Source organism: Kogia breviceps, chromosome 1, assembly GCF_026419965.1.
Source record: "Kogia breviceps isolate mKogBre1 chromosome 1, mKogBre1 haplotype 1, whole genome shotgun sequence".
NCBI classification, from domain to species: domain Eukaryota; kingdom Metazoa; phylum Chordata; class Mammalia; order Artiodactyla; family Physeteridae; genus Kogia; species Kogia breviceps.
In genome coordinates, this window is record NC_081310.1 from 151,462,321 (window position 1) to 151,489,124 (window position 26,804).

General features: G+C 36.4%; 1 protein-coding gene across 2 annotated transcripts in view; it reads right to left on the bottom strand.

Moving 5' to 3' along the window:
- The window catches only part of HOOK1 (hook microtubule tethering protein 1), a 59,642-nt gene extending 33,246 nt beyond the window's left edge, over nucleotides 1-26,396 (bottom strand). For both annotated transcript variants that reach the window (XM_059080585.2, XM_059079893.2), the window contains exons 1-8: nucleotides 26,086-26,396; nucleotides 19,106-19,191; nucleotides 16,100-16,172; nucleotides 13,300-13,350; nucleotides 11,786-11,918; nucleotides 3,799-3,866; nucleotides 2,551-2,613; nucleotides 1,535-1,618 (exon numbers count right to left, since the gene is read on the bottom strand). In XM_059080585.2, the coding sequence (XP_058936568.1) occupies nucleotides 1,535-1,618; nucleotides 2,551-2,613; nucleotides 3,799-3,866; nucleotides 11,786-11,918; nucleotides 13,300-13,350; nucleotides 16,100-16,172; nucleotides 19,106-19,191; nucleotides 26,086-26,148 (621 nt within the window). In that variant the 5' untranslated portion in view covers nucleotides 26,149-26,396. The remainder of the gene's footprint in view (nucleotides 1-1,534; nucleotides 1,619-2,550; nucleotides 2,614-3,798; nucleotides 3,867-11,785; nucleotides 11,919-13,299; nucleotides 13,351-16,099; nucleotides 16,173-19,105; nucleotides 19,192-26,085) is intronic.
- Nucleotides 26,397-26,804: the final 408 nt, after the last annotated feature.

Below are 26,804 nucleotides of genomic sequence, written 5' to 3' on the forward strand. Positions count from 1 at the left end.
AATTATTTTTGTTTTGATTATACGCAGTTTTGATTATATTCATTTCACATGTGTAGCAGATAGTTGAGGGTTGACTCTATTTTGATACTGGAATTAAAATGCCAAAACTTGGGATGTCTACACTTTTCAACTAAAATCAGATCATCACATACCTCCCATCATGTGTTACAAACACAAATGTTTTAACACAGAATTTTGTGTTCTTTTTTGAATAAGAATTTCTCAGAAAACTGTAAAGAGATCCTACATGAGACTGGTAATACCTGAATGATTCAATCCTCTATTCTTTATATGATGTATTCTGGAGAGAGGATATAATCTTACTTGAAAATAAAACATCCCTGATGCTGTGCATATCTGTGCGTATATGTGATGATATATATGCAAGGTGAGTGTGGTTAGGAAAGAAAAAAGGAGAAAAGGTAGACGTTCTCATAATTTTGAGACACTAGCTTCGTTCAAATATAAACACTGGCTTTGTTCAAACATAGAGGAATGATGTTTAAAGATGACGTCAGAAGATCTGGATTCTAGTGCTGTCACTGCCCTACGTAGCTGAGTCACCCTGACCAAGTCACTTCTCGTTCCCTTATATGCAGACCCTTGAACGTTAGAAATATTACCCAGCCCTATCACTTTAGATGTTTATCTCATCAAGCAAGGATAATGCTACCACCACCTTTCTTCCTTGTTCTCACACTTTTCAGAGAGTCAATTATTTATGTAGCTCATTATTTGAATGAAAAGTGCAATTACATACAGCATAATATGATGGTACATTTAAATCTTTGTATAATTTTTCGAGACATTGCATAATTTTCACATTTGCATTTTCATATAACAATAATAACAATACATGCAAACATATACACAGCTCTTATGTGCCAGGCCCTGCTTTAAGTGCTAAACGTACATTAATTCATTTAAATGTAATTATCACTCTCGGAGATACATACTATTAACACATCATTTCTCAAAAGAGAAATATGAAGTATAGAGAAATTAAGCAATTTGTCTGAGCATATACAACCAGCTAGTAACAGAACCAGGTTCTGCATATAGGCTGCCTGGTTTGACAATCTACTCCTTTAACTGTTAACTACTGTCTCTCATGCCAAGTTTACTTTGCTAACACGTTCATACACACATACATGTTAGCAAAAAAAAACTTGGATCTCAAATTTATTGGGGGTCAAGTCCTTCTAAATATTTCCATAAAGGACCCCACTTAATATTCATACCTTATAAAGTAGACACTTTAGTTTCCCCTTTTTACAAAACAACAAACTAAGGCATCATCTAAGCAGTTGAAATTCTGCAATTAGAATGACCCTCTCAATGAAGTAGTTAAGCAAGCAATTTCCAACTCTAAAAGAAAAATTATAAAGTTCATGTTTGAATAGTCAAGCCTATAACAGACCCTTTCAATGGTCCCTCCATGAAATGAAACCCAACCTCCAAAACACTTTACTAATTAATTAATTAAAATAAGACTCTTGTAAATTTAAAGAGGAAATTATTCTTCAATCCATACCTGCATATCTAGTTCTTGGCATCTTTGCCTCAGTTCTTCTTTTTCTGCTAGTGCTTCCTGAAGTTCTTCCAGGGCCCTTTTAAGCTGAAATAGAAAATGTCCTAACTCTTAGTAAATCACATTTTGAAACAAATTGAAAAATATACTTTTATCAAAACACATATATACACTGATGTTGGAAATGCTTTTAAAATTTACCTATTAACAAATAAGTAGTAATATGTTGTTTTTGTGTAAATAATATCAACAGTCTCATTAACATTTAAGGCTAAGGTCCCACAGAAATAAAATTTTATGTAAATCTTTGTGAAATATTTAAAACAGAGTATTAGAGGATGAACTGTTTATTTTTATCACAGAAAAAAATTTAGAGCACAGCATGTTTACATTTAAATAAAATTTTTATAGAAACATTTTTTTTAATTTGAAATACTTCTTGAGATGGCTGGTGACACTCATGAAAGTCAGATGTCCAAAAATATAACAGGAAAAGTATTTGATGCATTTACCTCTCCTCTTACCCTTCCCCGTATAATCCAGATTGGGTTATACAGAGGAGGAATGTGCCTTTTCCTCCATGTAAAACAACCATGTAAAACAACCAGGGAAAGAAGCCTTGAGTACAGGACCTTTGAGTTAATTCTTCAGTATTAGAGGAAACCAACTGTGATAAAAATCATATTTCCTTATTAGGTAAATTAGAATTCAGCAGAATTTTTAAGTACTATTTAATTATGTAACTATACAGAATGGGCCACATATGTATTAACAAATGTCAGGAAAGTTTAATGCCACTCATCTCTTCAAACATGATCATTAAAAACTCTGGAAATGAACACTACTTGCATTCATGAAGGAATGCATAATAATAGTCAATTAAGATCTTATAGGAGAATATACTAAATTTCATGGAAGAAAATAATCTTGTATGTGGTCCCCTATGTAAGCCTTTAAATAGTAATTGACAAAGGAACTCTATCACTGTTTGCAACATTTTCCTCACGTACAACACTCACCTGTTGCTCTAATTCTCCAACAGCATCATTTGTAGGAGAGCTCACTATTTCTTTACTCATCAACTAGAATTAAAATAGTAAAATTAAGTACAATAAAGATTTACACAGTAAAAAATATGTTTACTTGAAAGGACAGTAAAATGCTTTATGTTTAATTTTTCCTTGCCTTAAGTTGATGATCCTTATATTATTCAAATAAAAAATGAATAGAGGTTTAAGCTAAATAACACAATGTTCAAGCATTACATTAGTGAGGATATAAGTGAAATGTGCTTGAAATATTTAGATATATTTAAAATATTAATGTACTGAAAAATTATAATCCAAGTTCTAAACGATGAATTACTAAATAAAACTGAACACATCACATAATCAAAAAATTATTTTTCCATAACATGAATTGGCACTTTAAAAATAGAGCTTTAAATGAGTGATGTGGCAAAATTCCTAATTTGAGAAGTCATTTTAAAAGTAGGAGTTACAATTATATGAAAAAAAAAAAAAAGGATCCTGTAAAATAACTTTTCTGCACATGAAAGGCAGATTTATGCATAGTGATGTTTTGAATTCAAACCAGCAATGCAAACTCAGAGTATACACACTTCTAAAGTCCTAGATTCTGTCTCCCTCTAAGTCATGCCTCTATGCCAAACTATGTTTTCCTCACTAACCCTTCACTCAACTTTCCCTCAGGCCTCCTCTTCACTTGACTTCATCTCAGCTTTTTGGTCTGATTTTAAGAATGAACATGCACCGAATGAATTCTGAATCTCTATGGCACAACTTAGATAACTAGACTGGCTTGAATCCAGGTTATCTGGCTCTGAAACCTAATTGTCACTATATTTGCTCACAGTTCTAACATTCTGAAAATGCATATGAGATACATACACACACACACTTTAAAATTTCAGAAAAGATTACTCTACCTGGCAGAAAAATAGAGAAGTTATAAAAACTCCTAACTGGGAAGAGGCTGTTTATCCTGCTTAGTTGAGGTTATTTAAAGGAAACTGACAATGTTAATTTAACTTTTAAAATGCAGAGTTACTAACTTGGGCTTGAAATCCTTATAAGAAATTTTTGGGGAAAATAAAGCAGGGACGGCACAACAGCCAAAGATAAGTAAACCTACTACAAAGGGCTCATTTATACAGCAGTGAAATATACATCCATAAGATCTATGTGAACAGTTTTATATAATTTGGTTTAGGATTTTCATACATATGTGATCATGATATAGCTTACCTCTTGAATAGCAGTCATGACCACATGTTGAACAGACTCTTCCAGTGTCATTATATTTTGAATATGTTCTATGATTTAAAAAAAAAAAATCATATCTGAAAATACCCTACTCTTTACCCATAGAAATTTAGTCATTCAATTAACAACATAAAAATTCATTCACTACACATAACTCTTTATGCAAGTATATCATTTTACCACAAAAAATATGTCCATTGTAAACAAATAAGCAGAACTGAAAATATTCATAAAAATATCTATAACTGTTTTAAAGAAAATCTCTAATTTTCTAACAAGGAAGAAAAAGAGAAGAAATTGCAGTTAATGTTAAAACAATTATGACAATTTCTTTCCTCTTGTTAAATATTCAGTATTATGAGATGAATTCACATGTACAGATATACCAGATAGTACCAGTTCAGTTCCAAACCACCCCAATAAAGCGATTATCACAATAAAGTGGAGTCACATGAATTTTTTAGTTTCCCAGTACATATAAAAGTCATATTTACACAATACTGTAGTTTATTGACAATAGCATTATGTCTAAAAAAAAACCATGTACAAACCTTAATTTAAAAGTACTTTATTGCTAACAAAATGCTAACATCATCTGAGACTTTAGCACGTGGTAATCCTTTTTACTGGTGGAGGATCTTATCTTGATGTTGATGGCTGCTGACTGAATAGGGTGGTGGTGAAAGCTGGGGTGCCTGTGGCAATTTCTTAAAATAAGACAACAGTGAAGTCTGCCATGTCAATTGACCTTTCCTTTCACAAACAATTTCTCTGTAGCATGCAGTGCTGTTTGATAGCATTTTATCCACAGTAGAACTTCTTTCAGAAATGGAGTCCATCCTCTCAAATTCTGCTGCTGCTTCATCAACTAAGTTTATGTAATTTCTAAATTCTTTATTGTCATTTCAACAATCTTCACAGCATGTTCACCAGGAGCAGATTCCATCGCAAAACCACTTTCTTTGCTCATCCGTAAGAAGTGACTCATCTGATAACATTTTCTCATGAGATGGCAGCAATTCAGTCATACCTTTAAGCTCCACTTCTAATTCTAGTTCTCTTGCTATTTCTACCACATATCCAGTTACTTCCTCCACTGAAGTCTTCAACTGCTTAAAGTCATGTATGAGAGTTGGAATCAGTTTTTTCCAAACTCCTGTTAATGTTGATATTTTGACCTCTTCCCATCAATCACTTATGTTCTTTTTTTTCCCCTCAAGGGAAACATTCCTTTATTTTTAAAAAGTTTTTATTTTACATTGGTGTATAGTTGAGTTACAATGTTGTGTTCATTTCAGGTGTACAGCAAAGTGATTCAGTTATACATACATATATATATCCATTCTTTTTCATATTCTTTTCCAATATAGGTTATTACAGAGTACTGAGTAGAGTTCCCTGGGTTATAGAGTAGGTCTCTGTTGATTATCCATTTCATATATGGTAGTGTGCATATGTTCATCCCAACCTCCTAATTTATCCCTCCCCACCACCTTTCCCCTTTGGTAAACATAAGTTTGCTTCCTAAGTCTGTGAGTCTGTTTCTGTTCTGTAAATAAGTTCATTTGTATCATTTTTTAGATTCCACATATAAGTGATATCATATGGTATTTGTCTTTCTCTGTCTGATTTACTTCACTTAGTATGATAATCTCTAGGTCTATCCATGTTGCTGCAAATGGCATTATTTCATTCTTTTTATGGCTGAATAATATTCCACTGTATATATGTACCACATCTTCTTTATCCATTCATTTGTTGATGGACATTTAGGTTGCTTCCATGTCTTGGCTATTGTAAATAGTGCCGCAATGAACACTGGGGTGCATGTACCTATTCAAATTGTGGTTTTCTCTGGATATACGCCCTGGAGTGGGATTGCTGGATCAAATCTATTTTTAGTTTTTAAAGGAACCTCCATACTTGTCTCCATGATGGGTGTACCAATTTACGTTCCCACCAAGAGTGTAGGATGACACAAACAGATGGAAAGATATACCATGTTCTCAGATTGGAAGAATCAATATTGTCAAACTGACTATACTACCCAAGGTAATCTACAGATTCAATGTAATCCCTATCAAAATACCAATGGCATTTTTTGCAAATCTAGAACAAAAAATCTTAAAATTTGTATGGAAACACAAAGACCCCGAATACCCAAAGCAAACTTGAGAAAGAAGAACAAGCTGGAGGAATCAGGCTCCCTGACTTCAGACTATACTACAAAGCTACAGTAATCAAAATAGTTTGGTATTGGCACAAAAACAGAAATATAGAACAATGGAACAGGATAGAAAGCCCAGAGATAAACCCACACACCTATAGTATATTAATCTATGACAAAGGAGACAAGAATATACAATGAAGAAAAGACAGTCTCTTCAATAAGTGGTGCTGGGAAAACTGGACAGCCACATGTCAAAGAATGAAATTAGAACATTCTCTAACACCATACACAAAAATAAACTCAAAATGGGTTAAAGACTTAAATGTAAGACTGGATACTATAAAAACTCTTAGAGGAAAACACAGGCAGGACAATCTTTGACAAAAATCACAGCAAGATCTTTTTTGATCCAAAAATAAACAAACGGGACCTAATTAAACTTAAAAGCTTTTACGCATCAAAGGAAACCATAAACAAAATGAAAAGACAACTCACAGAATGGGAGAAAATATTCGCAAACAATGCAACCGACAGGGGATTAATCTCCAAAATATACATACAGCTCATGTATCTCAATATCAAAAATCCCCCAAACAAGCCAATCAAAAAATGGGCAGAAAATCTAAATAGACATTTCTCCAAAAAAGACATACAGATGGCCAAAAAGCACACAAAAAGATGCTCAACATCACTAATTATTAGAGAAATGCAAATAAAAACCACAATGAGTATCACCTCACACTAGTCAGAATGGCCATCATCAAAAAGTCTACAAATAGGGCTTCCCTGGTGGCGCAGTGGTTGAGAATCCGCCTGCCGATGCAAGGGACATGAGTTCGTGCCCTGGTCTGGGAAGATCCCACATGCTGCGGAGTAGCTAGGCCCGTGAGCCACGGCCGCTGAGCCTGCACATCCAGGGCCTGTGCTCCGCAACGGGAGAGGCCACAACAGTGAGAGGCCCGCGTAACACCCCCCCAAAAAAATAATAAATGCTGGAGAGGGTGTGGAGAAAAGGGAACCCTCTTATCACCTATGTTCTTAATGGCATCTACAATAGTAAATCTTTTCCAGAAAGTTTTCAATGTACTTTGAAAACCAGATCCATCAGAGGAATCACTATTTATGGCAGTTATAGCCTTACAAAATGTATTTCTTAAATAGCACGACTTAAAAGTCAAAATTACTTCTTGATCCATGGGTTGCAGAATAGATGTTTTGTTAGCAGGTATAAAAACATTAATTTTGTTGAACATCTCCATCAAAGCTCTTGAGTGACCAGGTGCTTTGTCAATGGCAGTAATGTTTGAAAGGAATGCTTTTTTTTTTTAATGAGAAGTAGGTCTCAACAGTGGGCTTAAAATAGTCAGTAAACCATATTGTAAACAGATGTGCTGTCACCCAGCCTTTGTTGTTCCATTTTTAACACAGGCAGATTAGATTTAGCAAACTTCTTAAGGTCCTAGGATTTCCAGAATGATAAATGAGCATGGGCTTCAACTCTGTCACCATCTACATTAGCAAGAGTCAGCCTGTCCTTCAAAGCCAGGCATTGACTTTTCCTAGCTACCTATGAAAGTCCTAGATGGCATCTTCTACCAGTAAAAGGCTGTTTTGTCTACACTGAAAATATGTTGTTTAATATAGTGGCCTTCAATTAATTATCTTAGCTACATCTTCTAGATAAGTTGCTCTAGCTTCTACATCAGTACCTGCTGCTTCACCTTGTACTTTTATGTTCTGGAGATGGCTTTCCTTAAACCTCATGACCAACCTCTGCTAGCTTCAAACTTTTCTTCTGCAGTGTCCTCATCTCTCTCAGCCTTCACAAGATTGAAGTCAGAGTCTTGCTCTAGATTAGGATTTGGCTGAAGGGAATGTTGTAGCTGGTTTTATCTTCTATCCAGACCACTAAAATGATCTCCCTATAGACAGTAAGACTGTTTCGCTTTCATATCATTAGTGTGTTCACTAAAGCAGCACTTTTTTTTTTGCGGTATGCGGGCCTCTCACTGTTGTCGCCTCTCCCGTTGCAGAGCACAGGCTCCGGATGCGCAGGCTCAGCGGCCATGGCTCATGGGCCCAGCCACTCCGCGGCATGTGGGATCTTCCCGGACCCGGGCACGAAGCCGTGTCCCCCACATCGGCAGGCGAACTCTCAACCACCGCGCCACCAGGGAAGCCCTGAAGCAGCACTTTTAATCTCCTTCAAGAACTTTTTCTTCATACTCACAATTTGTTTGGTGGAAGAGGCCTAGATTTTGGCCTCTCTTGTCTTTCGGCATACCTTCCTCACTAAGCTTAATCATTTCTACTTTTTTTTTTTTTTTTTCGGTATGCGGGCCTCTCACTGTTGTGGCCTCTCCCGTTGCGGAGCACAGGCTCCGGACATGCAGGCCTAGCGGCCATGGCTCAAGGGCTTAGTTGCTCCGCGGCATGTGGGATCTTCCCGGACCAGGGTACGAACCCGTGTCTCCTGCATCGGCAGGCGGATTCTCAACCACTGTGCCACCAGGGAAGCCCCATTTCTACTTTTTGATTTAAAGTAAGAGATGTGGGACCCTTCCTTTCATTTGAACATGTAGAGGCCACTGCAGGGTTATTAACCGGCCTAATTTCAATATTGTTGTGTATCAGGGAGTAGGCAGGCCTGAGGAAGGGAGAGAGATGGGGAAATGGCTGGTTGGTGGAGCGGTCAGAACACATACAACATTTATAACATTTACTGATTAAGTTTACCATGTTACTATGGGTGCAGTTCATGGTGCCTCAAAACAATTACAATAGGGCTTCCTTGGTGGCGCAGTGGTTGAGAATCTTCCTGCCAATGCAGGGGACACGGGTTCAAGCCGTGGTCCGGGAAGATCCCACATGCCGCAGAGCAACTGGGCCCATGAGCCACAACTACTGAGCCTGCACATCTGGAGCCTGTGCTCCGCAACGAGAGAGGCCGTGACAGTGAGAGGCCCGTGCATCACGATGAAGAGTGGCCCCCATTTGCCGCAACTAGAGAAAGCCCTCGCACAGAAATGAAGACCCAACACAGCCAAAATTAAATAAATAAATTTTAAAAACCCCAAAAAAACAAAAAACAATTACAATAGTAACACGAAAAAGCAATGATCACAGATCACCATAACAAATATAATAATCATGAAAAAGTTTGAAATATTGTGAGAATTACAAAAATGTGACACAGAGACATGAAGTGAGCAAATGCTGTTGGAAAAGTGGTGCTAATAGATTTGTTGGACATAGGGTTGCCACAAACCTTCAATTTGTGAAAAACACAATAAAGCAGAGCTCAGTAAAACAAGGTATGCCTGTATTCAGCGAACTCTTAAGATCTAAGCTCAGAAAGTTTCATTTATCACCTACTTAGTTCATTTCAGGAAGGTTTTCAATGAAGAGACTTATACAGCTTCCTGCAAACACCTTTTCGACATTCACCAAGTCTCACCTTAAGGAGATCCGTATACCTTAAAACACACACACACACACACACACACACACACACACACACACACACACACACACACACACACACACACGTGGGAGCGCAATAAGTTGATTCTGGCACAATTAGAAGTGATGAATCATGAGAAAGAGTTTTTCCTGTATTTGCAGGTTTAGATCGACAGCAACTGTATATTCTCCACCTAAAACAATTTTCCAAATATTTTAAGGATTTATTATTTTCTAATAATTTTATTGTTTTAATGATACTTCTGGAAGACTTCTAAAAGTTCTCTAAATCTTTCATTTGTGAAGCCAAGTACTGGAAAAAAATTCTGATAGATTCTGGTATGCACCCAACCACTAAATTCTATGGGGGAGGGGGTGTGTCGTAGGGGGAAGAATTAACTAGATGAGGCACAAGCAATGGAATGATTTCTTTTAACTGGATGTGTTGGATAATGGAGTGTTTCAAGTCACTGAAATCTTCATAAAATTTTTCTCTTTCCACACCAAGATAAACAGGGTACTGTTAACCAAATTAGTTAATTCTTTCAATATTAAGACTGCTGCAATACCTTTGAATCATTTTGAAAATCAATTCTCACTGAGAAGTATAAATATGTGGAAGGTGGTTTATATTATGGATGTGTTTTGGTTTTACATTTTAATTAAATTACTACAAGTTTTTTTTCCATTTATCTGCTCACTCCTAAAAATTGAGACCCCAGACACATACCTCCAAAAATAAATCCAATTAGATAATCCTGACTTTCTAAATAATGAAAATTAAACTATTTCTTTATATTTATTACTTGCTAAACTTTTATTTATGTACCCAGGAATTGAGCCTCCTTTTAAAAATCTGAGGTCAAAATTGCTAAGTAATGTTTAGAACTAAATTATGAAAATACTACATATTATATCAATATTTATAGGAGGCAACAAAACTTAAGGGAAAATTATAGCTTAAAACATCAATTATAGCTTAGAATAGAAAGAACGGATTAATTCACAATAGAAGCAATGAGTTAACAGAATAGATATTAAATAGTACAAACAAAATGAATCAAAGCCCAAAGTTGGTTCTCTGAAAAAGAGTATTAAAACCAACAAACATGTTAAAGATAAGCAAAAAGATGTTATAAATAACCAGTAATTGAAGTAGAAACAAAGCATTAAATAGAAAAATAAAAAGGATCAAGGTAACAGAAAATTGCTAATTCATAAAAGAATTACTATTTGTCAATTTGTAGTTAAAATTTTATAGAAGTTTTAACTTTCCACAAGAAAACGTTTCTTACTTTCATTAAAAAAAAACCAAAACAAAACAACAGAAACACCCTAATATAGAGACTTTTGACATTATCTATGAGAAATAAAAGCCTATGGAGAAGTACTGACTTGCCCTAGGAAAAAAAACAGCCAGTTAATAATAGAGATGGACTAATATGAAAGTTTTCTGATACCCAAATCCTTTTTAATGATAAACTATAACTGATTTCATGTATTTCATTTTTCTCCTCCCTGAATTGATTCTTACTGAATTTATCTTGTCTCATATGTTCTCTTCATTAGTTAGATAACACTGAATGTATTTTCTAAGGTTCTGACTTAAAATGTTTTACAAACTTCAGCACCCAACATTCTTTTATAAAGGTGATGTCCTAAGGCCAATTTTGGATGAGCGTGCAAAAAACAACAGCATCAAAAATGTCATCACCCCAGACTGATGCAAGCCCCTGAAGGAAGTAGACCTTGGTCTGTTCAGTTCATATTTTATTCATTACATTCAACCAAAAATGTTCTTTTTGTACTCAGCAGGATATGGATCACTGTGTTCATATATACCAATATAGCACACCAATTCCATTTATATCATCAAACTGCTTATCTTTATCTGGAGGATACTTTGGAAGCAATCTTCTGAAAAGAGCAGAATATCATCTGAAGAAGGCTGGATTATAATTTAGTAGCTGCATAATCATTTATGAAAATCTGAATCACCCTAAGGTTCTGTCTCTCACATGTTAAAGAGATAATGTATCAAATAAATAAGTACAATTTTTATTGAATATCCACTAAGTCCTAAGCATTGATTAAATTAACCTAATTAAAGTACATTTTATTTAGCCACTGAATATGAATCTCAGAATCCAGGTACATTTAGGATACTGAAGATTTATAGCTTTTTAATGGCAGAGCTGTGCTTGAATTCAGATCTTCTGGCTTACATTTCAGTGTGCTTTCCACCAACCAACAATAGTACATTTTTATGTGATTTCCTATAGCAATGTAGGTTGTCTCTAGAAAGCAGATATCCTCAAATGATTGAAATTCACTTACCTTGCTTCTTTTCACAGTTGACAGCACAACCTAAAATAAGCTGGAGCAACCTCCCAAGCTCCATAGAATCTGAACATTCAGTTATTTGGTTTAAATCAGGAATAAGTTCTTCAGAAATCTGTTGTCCCAAAAACTGCAGTGTTGAAAATAAATTAGATCACTCATTTATGTAGGCTACAGAGAATTGACTACATTGAATTAATACAAGGAAAATAAATTATAAATAGGTTCATGAAATGATTCAGATAAATTAACAAATGATAAACCCACAATTACTAAAGCCAGTTAGTAAAGCTCAAGCAACTTCCCAAAATTTTGAGAACCAACCAAAAGCAACTAAAATAGTTTTATAACAAATATCCTTTACCCCACTGTCAAAGAGAGGAATTGTTTAAGAAGCCCCTGGCCTGCTCTGCTCTATTATGATAAAACTTATGCTTTTCCATAAAAAAATAAACACTTAAGTCAAAGAAAATTCATAATATTTTGACACATGTTCAATGAACAGAGAACCACAAAATAAACCAAATGAACAACAAATCTAATGGATTAATCTTTCCTGGCTCTATCTTTTTTTTTTTTAAGATTGTTTTTTTCTTTTCTCTTTGGCTGTGCCATGCAGCTTGCAGGATATTAATTCCCCGACCAGAGATTGAACCCGGGCCCTGGGAGAGAAAGTGCCAAGTCCTAACCACTGGACTGCCAGGGAATTCCCAAGATTGTTTTTTTCAAGATACTAAAAAGTATTCTTGCCATTAAAAAAAAAACCAAAAAACTTCAAAGTGAGTTTTAGGCATTAATGAATTGAAAAATTTTAGTTCTAAAATTATTTGAAAAAAAAAAAAAAAAAAAAAAGAAAAAAAAAAGAAAAATAAAAAAATAAAATTATTTGGAAGAAACTACAAGTTCAATTGTATGAAAACTTTAAAAAGTAAAAACAAAATTCTTTAATGGCAAAACCAAATCAAAAGCTTTCATACATTAAGCAATAAACTTTCTTATATCAAATAATCCTGCTAGAGAACTTCTTAAGATGCTGAATAAGAAAAACAAATCACTTGAATAATGCATTATCTAATGTGACTTTAATACTACTTTTATTTTGCATTTTTTCCCAATTCACTTGCACAAGCACAATTTCATAGTATGTCTTTGCTGTTATTTACATTGGAAATAAATATCAAAACAATGCTTTAAATAGAAAAGTACTTTAATTTAGTTCTACTTTATAGCACTGCATAAAATCAAATTATATAAAGATGAAAGTAATTTTATTTGAGAAAAAAATCAACTTAAAGAGTATTAATATAGAAACATTATTTTACAAATCAATATATTACTTTTTAGCCCCTTTATGTTAACAAAATTTGAGTGTTCTAAAAATGGAAAAATCATATTTCAATTATGAATTATATACCAGTAAAATGTTATAAACAAAAAGCCAAGTCATTTTTCAGTGTCAATATAATTATCAGAGTATTTTATATTTAAACAAAGTCAGATGATTTTCATACCTCATTATAATAACCCATAATTCCTTGAAGTACCTTCTTTAAATTACTAGCCTAACGGAGGAAAAAAAAAGAAATAAATTATTTAATATTAACAATGAAAGAAAATATATGTCAAGGTGAAATACAATAAAAACTTCCTCATAAAAATGACAACAGAAACATATATTAGAGATCTATAAATACAAATACATGATTTTTAAACATCAAAGCTTTATTCAGAGTTTGATTAAAGAAAAAATGTCTTCTTCCTTAGATAGTTGAACCAGAGTGATTGTATTTAAAGTGAGCCACAACGAACTCAAGTACCAACTTAAAAGATTTAGTTGTGAGTATGTCCACCTTCAGTCATGAGTGAGTAACTGGATCTAGACTTACTCTCCACCACAAACAACTAGAAAACAGGACAAAATACAAGGAATATTGTTTTCAAGTTTTAGCCAAAAGACAATATAGAACTAATTTCTAAGAGAAGGAAAACAAAAAAGATGAGCCTTACACTAGTCTAAGATTTCTCTCTAGAGGCAATTTTCACACCATGGCACAGGGAGGTGGAAACAAAACAAAGCCTGATGTTCTCGTGGAGTTGAGAAGATAGACATCAGAAGTTCAGGAAGGTCGAGGTAGTTGTGATTTGCAGGGCAGATAAATGAAGAGGTGAGAGCTTTGGAAAGAAATCTCCATAGTAGTCCCTTTGACTCTTTGGCTGAATACTAATTTGCATGTGCAAGGCTGAAACTCAATGAGATTAAACAAAAATAATTTCGGAGGAAACAACAATCTAGGTAACTATAAATTGAACAATTCCTTGAAGATTGCACAGGGCCAGAAACTGCTGAAATTCCCACCAGTCAGAGTGAAGAGATCCTGACTATGCTAATACAGAGAAGCATTCACTAAAAACCCCAAAAAGGTCACAGCTTAGTAGTGAGTCTAACCTAGCCCTAGAGGAGAAAATAACTCTAGATCTGCCTTCCATCCCCCAAAACCTTGAAAAGATCAAACTGATTCACAAGTATCTTAACTGCCTGTAAGAACAAAGTCCAACACTCTTTAAAGGAATACAATAAACCCAGCACTCAATAATAAAATTCACACTGTCTAGTGTCCAATAAAAAATTACTACACATGTGAAGAAGCAGGAGTATGTGAACTATAATTAGGAGAAAACTCAGTCAATAGAAACAAGCCTAAAAATGAGAGATGAAAGAATTAGAAGATAAAAAAGTTAAAACTGTTAGTTTAAAAATGTTCAAGGATTTAAATAACAGGAATATAAGAAAATAAATAATTTTTTTAAAAAAAGAATGAAATAAAGAGATTGTCAATGGATAAAAAAGCAAAACCTAACTATTAGGTGTCTACATCACTTTCAATATAAACACACAGAGAGACTAAAGAAGAGAAAAAGATATAATAGGCAAAAATAATCTTTAAAAAACAAGAGTGGTACATCAGTATCAGACAAAGTAGACTTCCAAAAAACAAATATTACCAGGGATAAAAATAAGTCATTTTATAATGCTAAGTAGATTCATTCAATAAGAAGACATAAAAAATTAATGTATATAAACCAAATAACACAGATTCAAATTACATGATTCAAAAATTAGAATTGAAAGGAGAAATTGACAAATACACAATCATCATTAGAGATCTGAGGACTCCTCTCCCCTTAATTGATAGAATAATCAGACAAAATCAATAAAGATATAAAAGAAGTAAACAGTACTATCAACAAAGCTGTAATAATCCATATTTGTAGGACTGCAAAATATATGTTGTTTTCAAGTGCACATGGAATATTCACCAAGACAGACCACATATTAGGTCATAAAATAAGTCTTAGTAAATGTAAAAGAATTCACAGTATGTTCTCAAAACAAAATGGAATTAAATTAGAAATTAATAAATAAAAGAAATATATGTAGAAAATCCTCCAATATTTAGAATTTGAAATACCTACTTCTAATCTGCCCAGGGGTCAAAAGAAAAATCACAAGGGAAATTACCAAACATTTTGAACTAAATGAAAATAAGAACACAGTATGTTAAAACGTGTGGGATGTGGCTAAGGCAATGCTTACTACTAGGGAAAAGTGCTTAAAGCTGATGACTTAAGCTTTCACCTTAAGAAGCAAGAAAAAGAGCAGATGTAAAGAAGAAAGGAAATAACAAAGAAGAGAAAGGAAATCAATAAAACAGAAAACAAAAGCTAGTTCAAAAATTTTTTTTTCTAATTGAAAAACATCAAGCCAGATTTATCAAGGAAGAAAATATAAAAGACATAAATTACCAATATTAGAGAAGAAAGAACAGAAACAATTCAAACATCCATCAAACAGATGAATGGCTAAGCAAATTGTGGTAAATCAGTGTAATGCAATACTACTCAGCAAAAAAAAAGAGAAATAACTACTAATACAGGCAACATGGATGAGTCTCAAAAACAATACATGAGTAAAAGAATACCAAAGAGTTCATAATATCTGATTCCATTTATATGGAACTCCAGAAATTAAACCTATACTGACTGAAAGCAGACCTGTGGCAACCGACCCAGACCGGAGGCCAAGTCAAGAGTGAGGATTAACTGGAAAGGGGCATACGTGCCTGTTTTTGCTTAATGGAAACCTTCTATATCTAATTATGATGGTATAAGAACATATACAAGTGTCAAAACTCAAACTATATATGATAAAATGTACCCTTCTGTTAATTTTAAAAATAAGATTTAGTTGAGCTTAGTGCTAATTTCAGACCACTGTTTGGATCAAGTACTTCTAGCATTCATTCTACATACCTTTATTCGCCAGTTGTCACCAATATCCTCTTTAATTCGGCTTAACCAAGATTCATTGAACCAAGCTACATCACTACAACAAAAATACAAATGCTGAACATTAAAGTGTTTTTATTACATGACAAATACTAAATTTAATCAACAGATTCAAAGTTATTTTCCATCTTAAAGCCTGTCCTTAACAAGAATAGTAAATATTATTTAAAATGAACCCATTGAACTTTTTGTTATTCCTAAGGGTTTCTTTTGGAATTTCTCATAGTAAATTAGTTAAGTCATTAACATCTTCAATTTAACAAACATTTACTAAATATCTCATACTAGGCACCCTGGTAGGTAGATGTAAAACTCCCAATCCTAAAGGGAAAAAAAAGGAAAACATTTAAACATGTCTACTATGTATCGAGCACTGTGCTTGATGTTTTTTCATATTACTTCATTTAAATCTCATAGTAACATGGCAAAGCATCCATTATCCCCAATCTTACTCCTCAGTGAACTGAGAATAAGACAATAATTTGCCCCAAGTGACACTAGTACATGGCAAAGTTTAGTATTAAGTCCGATATTGACATTGAAGGCCAAGACGAATTGCTATATCAAATTTTTATGTATTTAATAAGGCCTTGAAGAATAACACCTGATTATAAGTAGTGAACTACAATAATAGATTATATTCTAAACAAATACTTGGATGCTTGCTCTGAGTAAGAGTAAAATGAAGATGAATAATTTATTATCCTGACTCTTAGAGAAATAGCTAATAAAGGGAGAAAGTAAAGAGCACAAATAACTATACTCAAAGGAGAATGTGATAAATGCTTTAAGGAGTATACGAACACCAAGAAGTCACAGAATATCAGTGCTAGAAGAGGTCTTACCTAAATTTTTATTTTATAGATAAGCCAACTAAAGTGAGGGTAGAAATTAAAGGGGTTATTTCCAAGGCCGTATCCTGAATTTAAAGATGCAAAGCTGCAAACAGTGCCTAGCTTTTCAGAAATCATTCTGCCTCAGATGTGCTAAAACAGAAGATGTCACTTCTGACTACAGTAACCAGAAATGGCTTCACCACTTTCAATTCATTCTTTGGAATTTGTAACCATTTTCTTTTGAGCAAATTAATGTTAATTATTTTATTTTATACAGTCTAACTAAAATTGACCTGACCCTACTCTAAACATCAGGTACAGTGCTAGCATACAGGAGGTCAAAGAGCCATATGTATCACCATATAATAGCAAACACAGGTCTCATCTACTGCGTTGTGGTGTAAAGCTGTTAAAGACATTTCAATACATAGAAATGACATCTTTGGATGGCACTGTTGAAGTGAGTGAATGCTCATCGGCCTTACACCTATACCAAAATAATGTAGCCGTGTCTACACCAACACGCACAAGAATGAGAAAAGGTCAGGTCGTACATTCTAACGACAAAAAACAATGATGACTTTCCCAAATCATCAAGAAAGGACCATATTCAGAATTCTTAGTTCTGACCAATTAAATCTCTTTGAAACCAATTAGGGGATAAATAAATAATTAAGAAACATTTTTAAGAAAGCAGGACAGTAAGGCATATTTTAGAATGACTGCCAAAAAAAATGTTAACATGTTAAATTTATCTTTTAAAGTGTTAATCTTGAGTTAACCATAAAATCTGTCTATTCTAATTAGATCATTTTGAAGATTCCAAGTAACTAGGATTATGATATTGTTTGAAGTTGTTTTTCTAAGAGTGGTAAAGAATTTTTTCTAATCCATCTACAGAGTTTTTCAGTGTCAATCATAAAAAAACCTTTACAAAATGATGGCAATAATTAAATAAATAATTTCTGATATATAAAATCATGTAGCAGAAATAGGAGTCTGGTCTCATTGAAGATATATTACCATGAAAGTAAGCTAATACAAAATCAGCATGACTATTAATTAATAAATTATGACCACAGGGCTTCCCAGGTGGCACAGTGATTAAGAATCCATCTGCCAATGCAGGCGACACAGGTTCGAGCCCTGGCCGGGGAAGATCCCACATGCCGTGGAGCGACTAAGCCCGTGCACCACAACTACTGAGCCCATGTGCCACAACTACTGAAGCCCATGTGCCTAGAGCCCATGCTCTGCAACAAGAGAAGCCATGACAATGAGAAGCCCACGCACCACAATGAACAGCAGCCCCCACTTGCTGCAACTAGAGAAAGCCCGTGCACAGCAACGAAGACCCAACACAGCCAAAAAAAAAAAAATTAATTAATTAATTAATTTTTAAAAAATTATGACTACAGAATTGGCTCTGTTTGTCCCATTAAGAGTACAACTCATATTGTAGATATTATAACCCTAATCCTTATACAATGTATGGCAAAAATTACGAAATAATGGATTTAGGAACTTTTAATATTGTATAATTATATAAAAGGGGCCCAACCCAAACAGAATCACTTTACTGTGATTTGTGACAGTAAAGGTACCCAGCATTTGTGACTTAAAATGTCATTTACACAACATTTCATTATTGGTGGATTCATACAATTATGATTATTAATTCAATATAGATTTTAAATTTAATATTTTTTCCAAATCCAGTATTTCATGCTTCAATTATCTCAAAAATAATAATCTCCATGTATTGATATCTTAAGATGACAACAGTATAACTGAGGGAAACATTACAGTATAAGAAATTATATCACTCATTTAACCTGTTTCTTTCTCAGTAACTGTAACCTGTGAACATGACCAGAACAAGTTTAAAATTAACCTCTCTTGAATAGATAAGAATCCTGATTGCTCATTTAATTAAGATGTATCTCTATGAACAAGCAAGAAATAATCAGGCGGTAAAATTTTTTGTTCCTTACATGCAAGAATGCCTTGGCAACATATGCCTGTCATCACTGGAAAGAATAAAGTTTCAGTAACCTTTAGAATACAAGTCTAAATTTTCTTCCTTGAAATTGGGTTTACAGTTATTTCAGGAAGAGTGTGGAACACTACTTACATTTGATGAAGAACTTGTGCCATGGCAACTCCATTAGTCAGCTGTTTCACATCCTGACAAGGTGCAGCAGTATTGAATGTCTGCAGCTAAAATGACATAAAGCAAGTTACTTAACTGCTTTATTCCCCTCCCCCTCAATTTATATATATGAATGAACACTAGAGAGAAAACTGTTTTGTTTAAATAGACCCTGCCAAACCAATGAAATTATACTAATATGTTTCTATGACTGTTATATTTTTATAAGAATACTTAACATTTCATAAAATCATTATCATACCTAAAATAGTCAAACATATTGATGTCATGTATGAAGTACTTCAGAATATCTGAAAAATACGTGTAGAACTCTTAAGATAGTAATAGTCTGTGTTTTGTCAATTTTTAGGAGAAAAACATCAGGAAAAGAACTTTAAGATAACCTAACATCTGCAAGTTAAAATTTCACTCATATCATTTGGTAGGAAAACAAAAGCTAGAAATGTCAAGTCTAAAACTACCTAGTTAATCAATAAACTCTAAATAAGGCAGGACTTCTGCCTGTTACCAACAGCTACCCTTAGAGCATGAACAGTCCAGGGCCCACCCATCACGTCAAGTTGCATCTAACTAGTTTGGCTTTAGATGCTACTAACTTTTCAAATCTGTGTGTTAAACATTCATGTACATTTTAAAAATAGAAGTGAAACAGTGGCAACTCTTCCTAATAAGCAAATACAAGAGAGAGGAATTTTTTTAGAAGCAAACTGCAACAGAGCTCAATGGATTATATACTTTCTAGAAATCTAATCTCAATCCATAAATATCTTAAATTAAATATACTATGATTCTCTATTCCCACACATATTCATCTCCTTTACTACTCAATTATAATTCCTTAGTTTACCACCATAATACACCTTCAGTGGTTGTTGTATTTTGAGATTCTACAAATCTGTCTCCGTTATCCTAATACAAAATGGAAGAATGACACAAACTATGTAAATCTAGCCACAGTTACTTTCAAAGCACAAAGATAAAGATACTTTACTGAGCTTCTACTCTACGTAGGGCACTGTTGTATAGGAAGGAGTTACAAGGGAAAAACACCAGGTTTCCACTCTCAAGTAGCTTCAATCCAGCGTTAAAGAGAGGAGAAAAAGACAAATCATTTGCAGAAGATGTCACTTCCAGTCTCATGACTGGGGTATGCACAAAATGTTCCGAAATATACAAGAGTCAACTAACCTAATTAGGGCTTGTATTTATTAAAGACTTCTTAGAGATGATTCCAATGGATGATCTTGAGTAAAGAAAGGGCCAGGGGAAGGAAACTTCAGGAAATAGCAACATGATAAAAGCACAACTACAAGAAAAGACATGGTATTTTTAGGTAACATGCAGTTCAGTATTGCTGGATTTCTCTGCATGTTCAGTGTCAAGGGAGATAACGAAGGGGGTAAAAAACAGGCATGGGTCAGAACTCGGGGTCATGGCAAGAAACTTGGAATTACCCTTAACAGTATTATCTATATCATGGAGAAACAGTAGAATAGTTTCTACCTCACAAGTTGGTTGTGAGAATTAAATAAACTAGCAAACACAGTGTACTTAGATCAGTGCCTGGCACGTGGTACAAATCCAACAGCTGTTAGGACATTAGCTATGAGTCAGGGTTTCTCAAAGTGTGGTGTCTAAGAACAATATGTATCAGAATCTCCAGACAAATTAAATCAGAAAATCCCCAAGTGATTCTTATGCACATCAGTTTTTTAGAACCACTGCTCTGGGTGATGAAGAATCACTAAAGAGTAACAAGGAAGAGACATCTTTAGTATGTTTTGGATAGTAGCAAGAGTGACACAGAGAATGGGAGAGAGTGGCTTTATGCTTGCTCAGTTAGAAGGCTCCTGCAGTGGTCTTTTTGACAACATGGAATGCTAAGATTAGTTAGGGTAATGCTGACTAACAGGACAGCGTGAATTCATGGAATACTTAAATTATAAAATAAGAAGGATTTTGCAGTTGGGTGGATGTACAAGGAAGAAAACCCCCAGGGTTTAGGGCATCTTTAAAAGGAAGATAATCATATATATTCAGGTAAAATGTGGCTCCCACTTCTCAACCCTTCCTACTTACACATTACATCATTAAGCTTCTACAAAATGGATATGATTCGTGATTTTAAAAAGACATTTTCATGAGACACAGAATATTAGGCAAAATAGTAAAGAAATATGTAAAAGGAGTAAATACACTGAGTGCCTCATGGCCCACCACGCCCAGATTAAGATCAATTTCTTCTTTTTACAGCCATGAAAAGTATTTCTTGGAAGCTCTTAAACTAGTTGCAAAATAAATTAGATAACAGAGAACGTCACTTCATTTGGCTAAAGTGAAAGACTTTATAACCAAGAAGTGTGAATAAATTATAAAGCTCAGTGAGGGGAGTGAAGCCAAAGCAGCGGGACAAAAGAAAATGTACCCTTTCAGACTACTCTTCATAGAGGTGAAGATGCAAAAGGCTTTCGGTGAGTGACCCAAAAAGGACAAACAGGGCTTCCATTACTAAACACAGTGCTCTGGCAAATAGCATCTTACTTTCTTCTTTATTTTTAAATAAAGCAAACAATCAGAAATGTGGAAATGCTGTTCCTGAACTGCTTCAATATAAACGTCAACAAAATCAAGGAAGAAAAGTGGTTTTCACCACTGATACCCAACAAAAACTCAACTTTGGGTCAACTCTATTCTCAAATTATTCTCAAATTCTCTTCCTTCAGCTGCTCATTTCAGAAAGAGAATCACTGATCTGAATTTTAAGATCTTCATAAAAATGATTCAGCCTTGGGCTTCCCTGGTGGCGCAGTGGTTGAGAATCCGCCTGCCGATGCAGGAGACACGGGTTCGTGCCCTGGTCCGGGAAGATCCCACATGCCGCGGAGCAACTAAGCCCGTGAGCCATGGCCGCTAGGCCTGCGCGTCCGGAGCCTGGGCTCCGCAACGGGAGAGGCCACAACAGTGAGAGGCCCGCGTACCGCAAAAAAAAAAAAAAAAAAAAAAAAAAAAAAAAAAATGATTCAGCCTTTTTTTTTTTTTTTTTTTGTAATTTGGGCATACATTCGGTATTAGTTTTTCCTTCACCAGCATGTTGAAGTCAAAGAATGAAAGAACCAAGTAAACCATTAAGAAAAGCCTGGTCCAGCACTCTAATTTTATTGAAGAAATTAAAGTCCAAAGATTTAAAATTTTCAAATGTCACAGAGCCAAGAGGCAGAATTAAATTTATCTTCACACACATACTTCAAACTCTACCATGTAAATGATGCCCAAATTTATCCTTCAGCCCTGAATTTTTTGCTAAGTAGCAGTATAACATTTCTAAGAACTAATTATTTTAAGGTGACCTCCAAATCATAAAATATAACTTTTAAAGAACTGCCAAAACAGGCATCTCTTCACCTAACCAACTTTTCTTGATGACCTCTCTGTTAAGGATGGTTCTATTGTCCTAGAACAATGTCCAGTACTGAAAGAACCCAGTTTACTACCAGCTGTCTTCTCACCTCCATCATAGTGCTTTTTTAATCTTATATCTCCTACAACTTCCCCTCAACACGTAACATTACTTAGCTTGGCAGGGAGCACATTCATTAAGAGTCCAGGGATATCATGACAAAGGTGCCTTCCATTAAATTACCTTCTTTCAATCTATCCTCAAAGAAGACTATTACATTACCGCTAGGAGTTCTTCCCTGTGTCTGGAAAACTCATTTCTCCTGATTTCTACTTGTTGAAATTCATCAATCCTCTATGAAATAGTTAGAAATTTATCCTAGGTATCTACAAAAACCTATATACTTAGTGGTGAATAACGAACGGTGAAATACTAGTCTCTGATGTCAGGATCAAGACAAGGATATTTACTATCATCACTTTGATTCAATGTTGTACTGCAGATCCTAGTCAGTTTTTGTTCCTGGGGATAAAGCAGAATACAGGTCAGACAAGAGCTCTGACCCCAAAGTGCAAACGAGATGACTTCAGAAAATGTTAAGTGTTACAGACACAACAAAAAGGGGTTAACAGGTTACAATGGGATAGGAGTAGGGGACAGATAGGTCACTCACTGTCACAGACTGTCATCTGAAAGATGACAAGAGACCCAAGAACTGAATGGTGAGAAGCCAGCCAGCCACTGGAAGAACTAGAAGGAGGATAGTTTAGGAAGAGGGAAGAGAAGTTAAAAAGCCCTGATGCATTAAAAAAAAAAAAAAAAAAAAAGAGCATAACTTCAAGAAACAGAAAGTCAACACAGCATGGTGGGCACAGAGAAGTGTGGCATGAGGCCAGTTTGCAGAAAGTTGGGGAGGTGACCAACTATGCAGTAGCTGACGAACAGCAAAGTTCACTGGGAATCATCCAGAGAGGTAAAGAAAAGCCTAGAGGCAGGAACCTAAGAAACTAAAGCAGAAGATAATTTCACAAAGGAGCCATCAATTAAGATAAGGATAATATAATAGTTCCCAGTTTGCTAATCCCAGTACGTGAAGGCCTTAGAGAAAAGAGCTCAAGTGCAATGGGCTGAGGTGTAAATAAAAGCTCAAAAAGTATAAAGGATGAGTACTTTAAAATGCAAGAAATATGACTGTGAAGGAAGTGGGGGAATACAGTGTAGTTTTAATAGGGAGCAATGGCTCTTTGTTTTTCTTCTTAAGAGAGGGATGATTTGAGCAAGTTTACATGTAGAGAGGAAAGAGCTAATGGAAAGGAAAAAGTAAATACCGAAAGGGGATAAATGACAGAGCAAAGTTTTAGAACAGGTGAAAGAGATGGATCTAGAGCCAGAGCCAAAGATAAGGAGGAGGTCCTTTTCCTGATGGGGAGAAGGTTTGGGGATCAAACAGGGTACTAATAAAGGTTTGCAAAGAGAAGTAAGAGAGGAACTGTGTGGTTATTCTTAATCATAAAGCTGGGCAGTGTATGGGAACAGGAGGATTTGGCTGTAGCAGCATTTGAGAGGCAACAGTCTGCACGTTAATTACATTTTCTCCATAGTGTTTCAGCAGCCTGAGAGAGAACTGGAGAAGCAAACAACCAATTATACTCTGTCATCTATGATTCCTTATCTTTCCTTATATTATAAATAATATTTTTACACGGGACTTCCCTGGAGGTCCAGTGCTTAAGACTGTGCTCCCAATGCAGGGGGCATGGGTTCAATCCCTCGTGTGGGGGAAAGTAAGATTCAACATGCCACATGGCGCAGCCAGAAAAATTAAATTAAATATAAATAAATAATATTTTTATAGTTTTTAAGGAATTTTGCCTTCCATTATAAAAATACACAGCTGTACCTACCACATCAATTAAAATGGAAAATTCTTTGATTATTCTTGGTATCTTTCTTCCTCAGTGTCTTATACAAAGTAGGAACTTCACTATTTATTAATACTGATTAAAACAATGGATACAGTCACAAAGTATTTTAAATTTTGAAATAAAATTCAAGAAAATCCTATACTTCACCACCAACTCTCATATAAGTCAATGACATCATAAAGACTAAGTTTACTAGGTAAGTCAGATGTTTAGAGCAACAATGCAACAGATTAGGATACACCCTTTAATTAGTCACTTGTTTAATAAAACACATCATTAGAAGTAATGTTGCCTTGTTTCATGACAGCTTTAAACATGGCATCTAAATCCCAATACTTCTTTTAAGTGAAAATACAGATGAACACTTAGCTAATTGCTTTTAACTCATAAACTCCAGATGCTTGCATTCTACTTAAAGCAAAAGCTATCTATCTCCAAACTGTAAAGGTTGCTTTACATTATGGTTATTTCCAATAAACTTCACACATTGTCAGAAACCTTCCCTAATTTCTCATTCTTTTGAATTACATGCATTGAGAGATAGACAAGGAATCTCATCAACGTATTACTGCCTCCCAATCCAGTCTGTTTACATTCCATTCTGCACACAGTCCCCTACACAAAACTAAACAACTGGTTTAGGGATGAGCATCATTGACAGCACCTGTGGACCATCGAGCATCAACCTTGCCCAATGTGGGTTAGAAGCCACACCTGAATGTCAGCTCTCTCTGATCGCTGAGCACCTCCAAAAGGTGACAGAGATATTGTTTTGCTGGCGGGAATAGTGGGGACAGATCCTGCCCGTCCAAACCCAACAAATTAACAGAAATACTAAACGCGGATAAAGTGCAAACGAAAATGCCAAGTTCTTTTCTTTAAGGAAAATGCTTGTCCATTGGAAGGGGAGGGGAACCAGTGAGAAAAGGGGAATACGAGCCCCCACTCCTAACATATCTTCTGATCCACGCAGGAAATACGTGGAAACATCTCTTCTAAGCGGCTTCTACAAAAATGGATGTCCTGGGGTCAGGGAGAAGCACTGACCCACGAACTAAAACCACCTCTTGGTCACCTGTGTCCAAGTAGAGGAAGGTGGTTGCAGTGGGAGGGAGGTTTCAGCGGGGGTCTTCACTCCCAAGTGGCACAAAGGTCACTATGGGAAGGCTGTTCAACAGACAGAAGGCAAGGGTGTCGGTGGCCCAGAAAGTCTAGGGCTTGGGTACAGGTCAGGGGCAGAAAATGGGAGAGCGGGGAGTAAAGGGATGGGCGCTTGGCTCCCGCCACAGCTGTTAGGAGCACGTTCAGGGCGGTAAGACGAGCCTCCTCCGTCCCGCCCCCCAGAGCTCCCTTTACCCTCCCTCTGCCCTCAAAGACATAAACACACGCACACTCACTCACGGACGCACACCTGCCCCGAGACCCGCAGGTGGCACTCTCGCGGTCAAGGGCAACTGGAGGCGCGGAGGGCAATACGCGGAGTCCGGGGCGCAGGTGGCCCCCGCTACGGCGCAGGTGGTCCCCGCTGCTCCGCAGGCTCACCTGAGAGGTGCCAGTGACCAGGCATCCCCCAGGACCTCTCCGCGGTCCCCCGGCCCCCCTCGACCCCTCGTACTCACCCAGATGATAAGGCTGTCGCACAGTGGCAGCTCGGACTGCGGAAGCGGCTGCGTCTCTTCCATGGCCGGGACTGCCGTCAACTACACCGCTGACACCAAAACCTCCCTCCTCCCCGCGCTCCGCCAGGCGCCGGTGTCGAGGACCTGCTCGCCCGCCAGGAAAGCTCAGCAGCCAGGCCCAGCGCTCGCGCCGCTCACGCGCGAAGCCTCGCGCTGCCGACGTCGCCAGCGTAACCCCCTCCTCGCCGTTGCCCCTGCCCCGCCCCGCAGTTCGCCCCCTCCACCGTCTGGCCCAGGCCGCGCCGCTCGGCACCTGAGCCCCGCCCCCTCCCCTCCCTTCCCCTCCCCGCCGTCCTGCCACCCCTCCTTCCCACTCCGGTACACCTCTCCCCTCCGCACTGAGTGACCTGGGTGCGCACCAGTCACAAAGAAGATAGGTGCAGGAGGGGGACGGGTGAGGCGGGGAGGGGGCGGGAAGAGCGGGAATAGGTTGAGCAGGAGGGATTGCTGATTGGACGCGCCCTCTTGGGCTTCGACCAATCAACGTGAGACAAGACTGTGCCTCCCAGAGAGCGAGCGAGAGGGTGGGAAGGGGTTTATGACCTGGCAGGTGCAGCGAGGGTGGGGAGCAGCGAGTGCGCGTGCGTGGTGGGGGGTTGCTGAGGCGCAGCCCCAAGGGCAGAAGCGGTCGCGGGGGCCTAAGGGTACGCAGGGCCGGC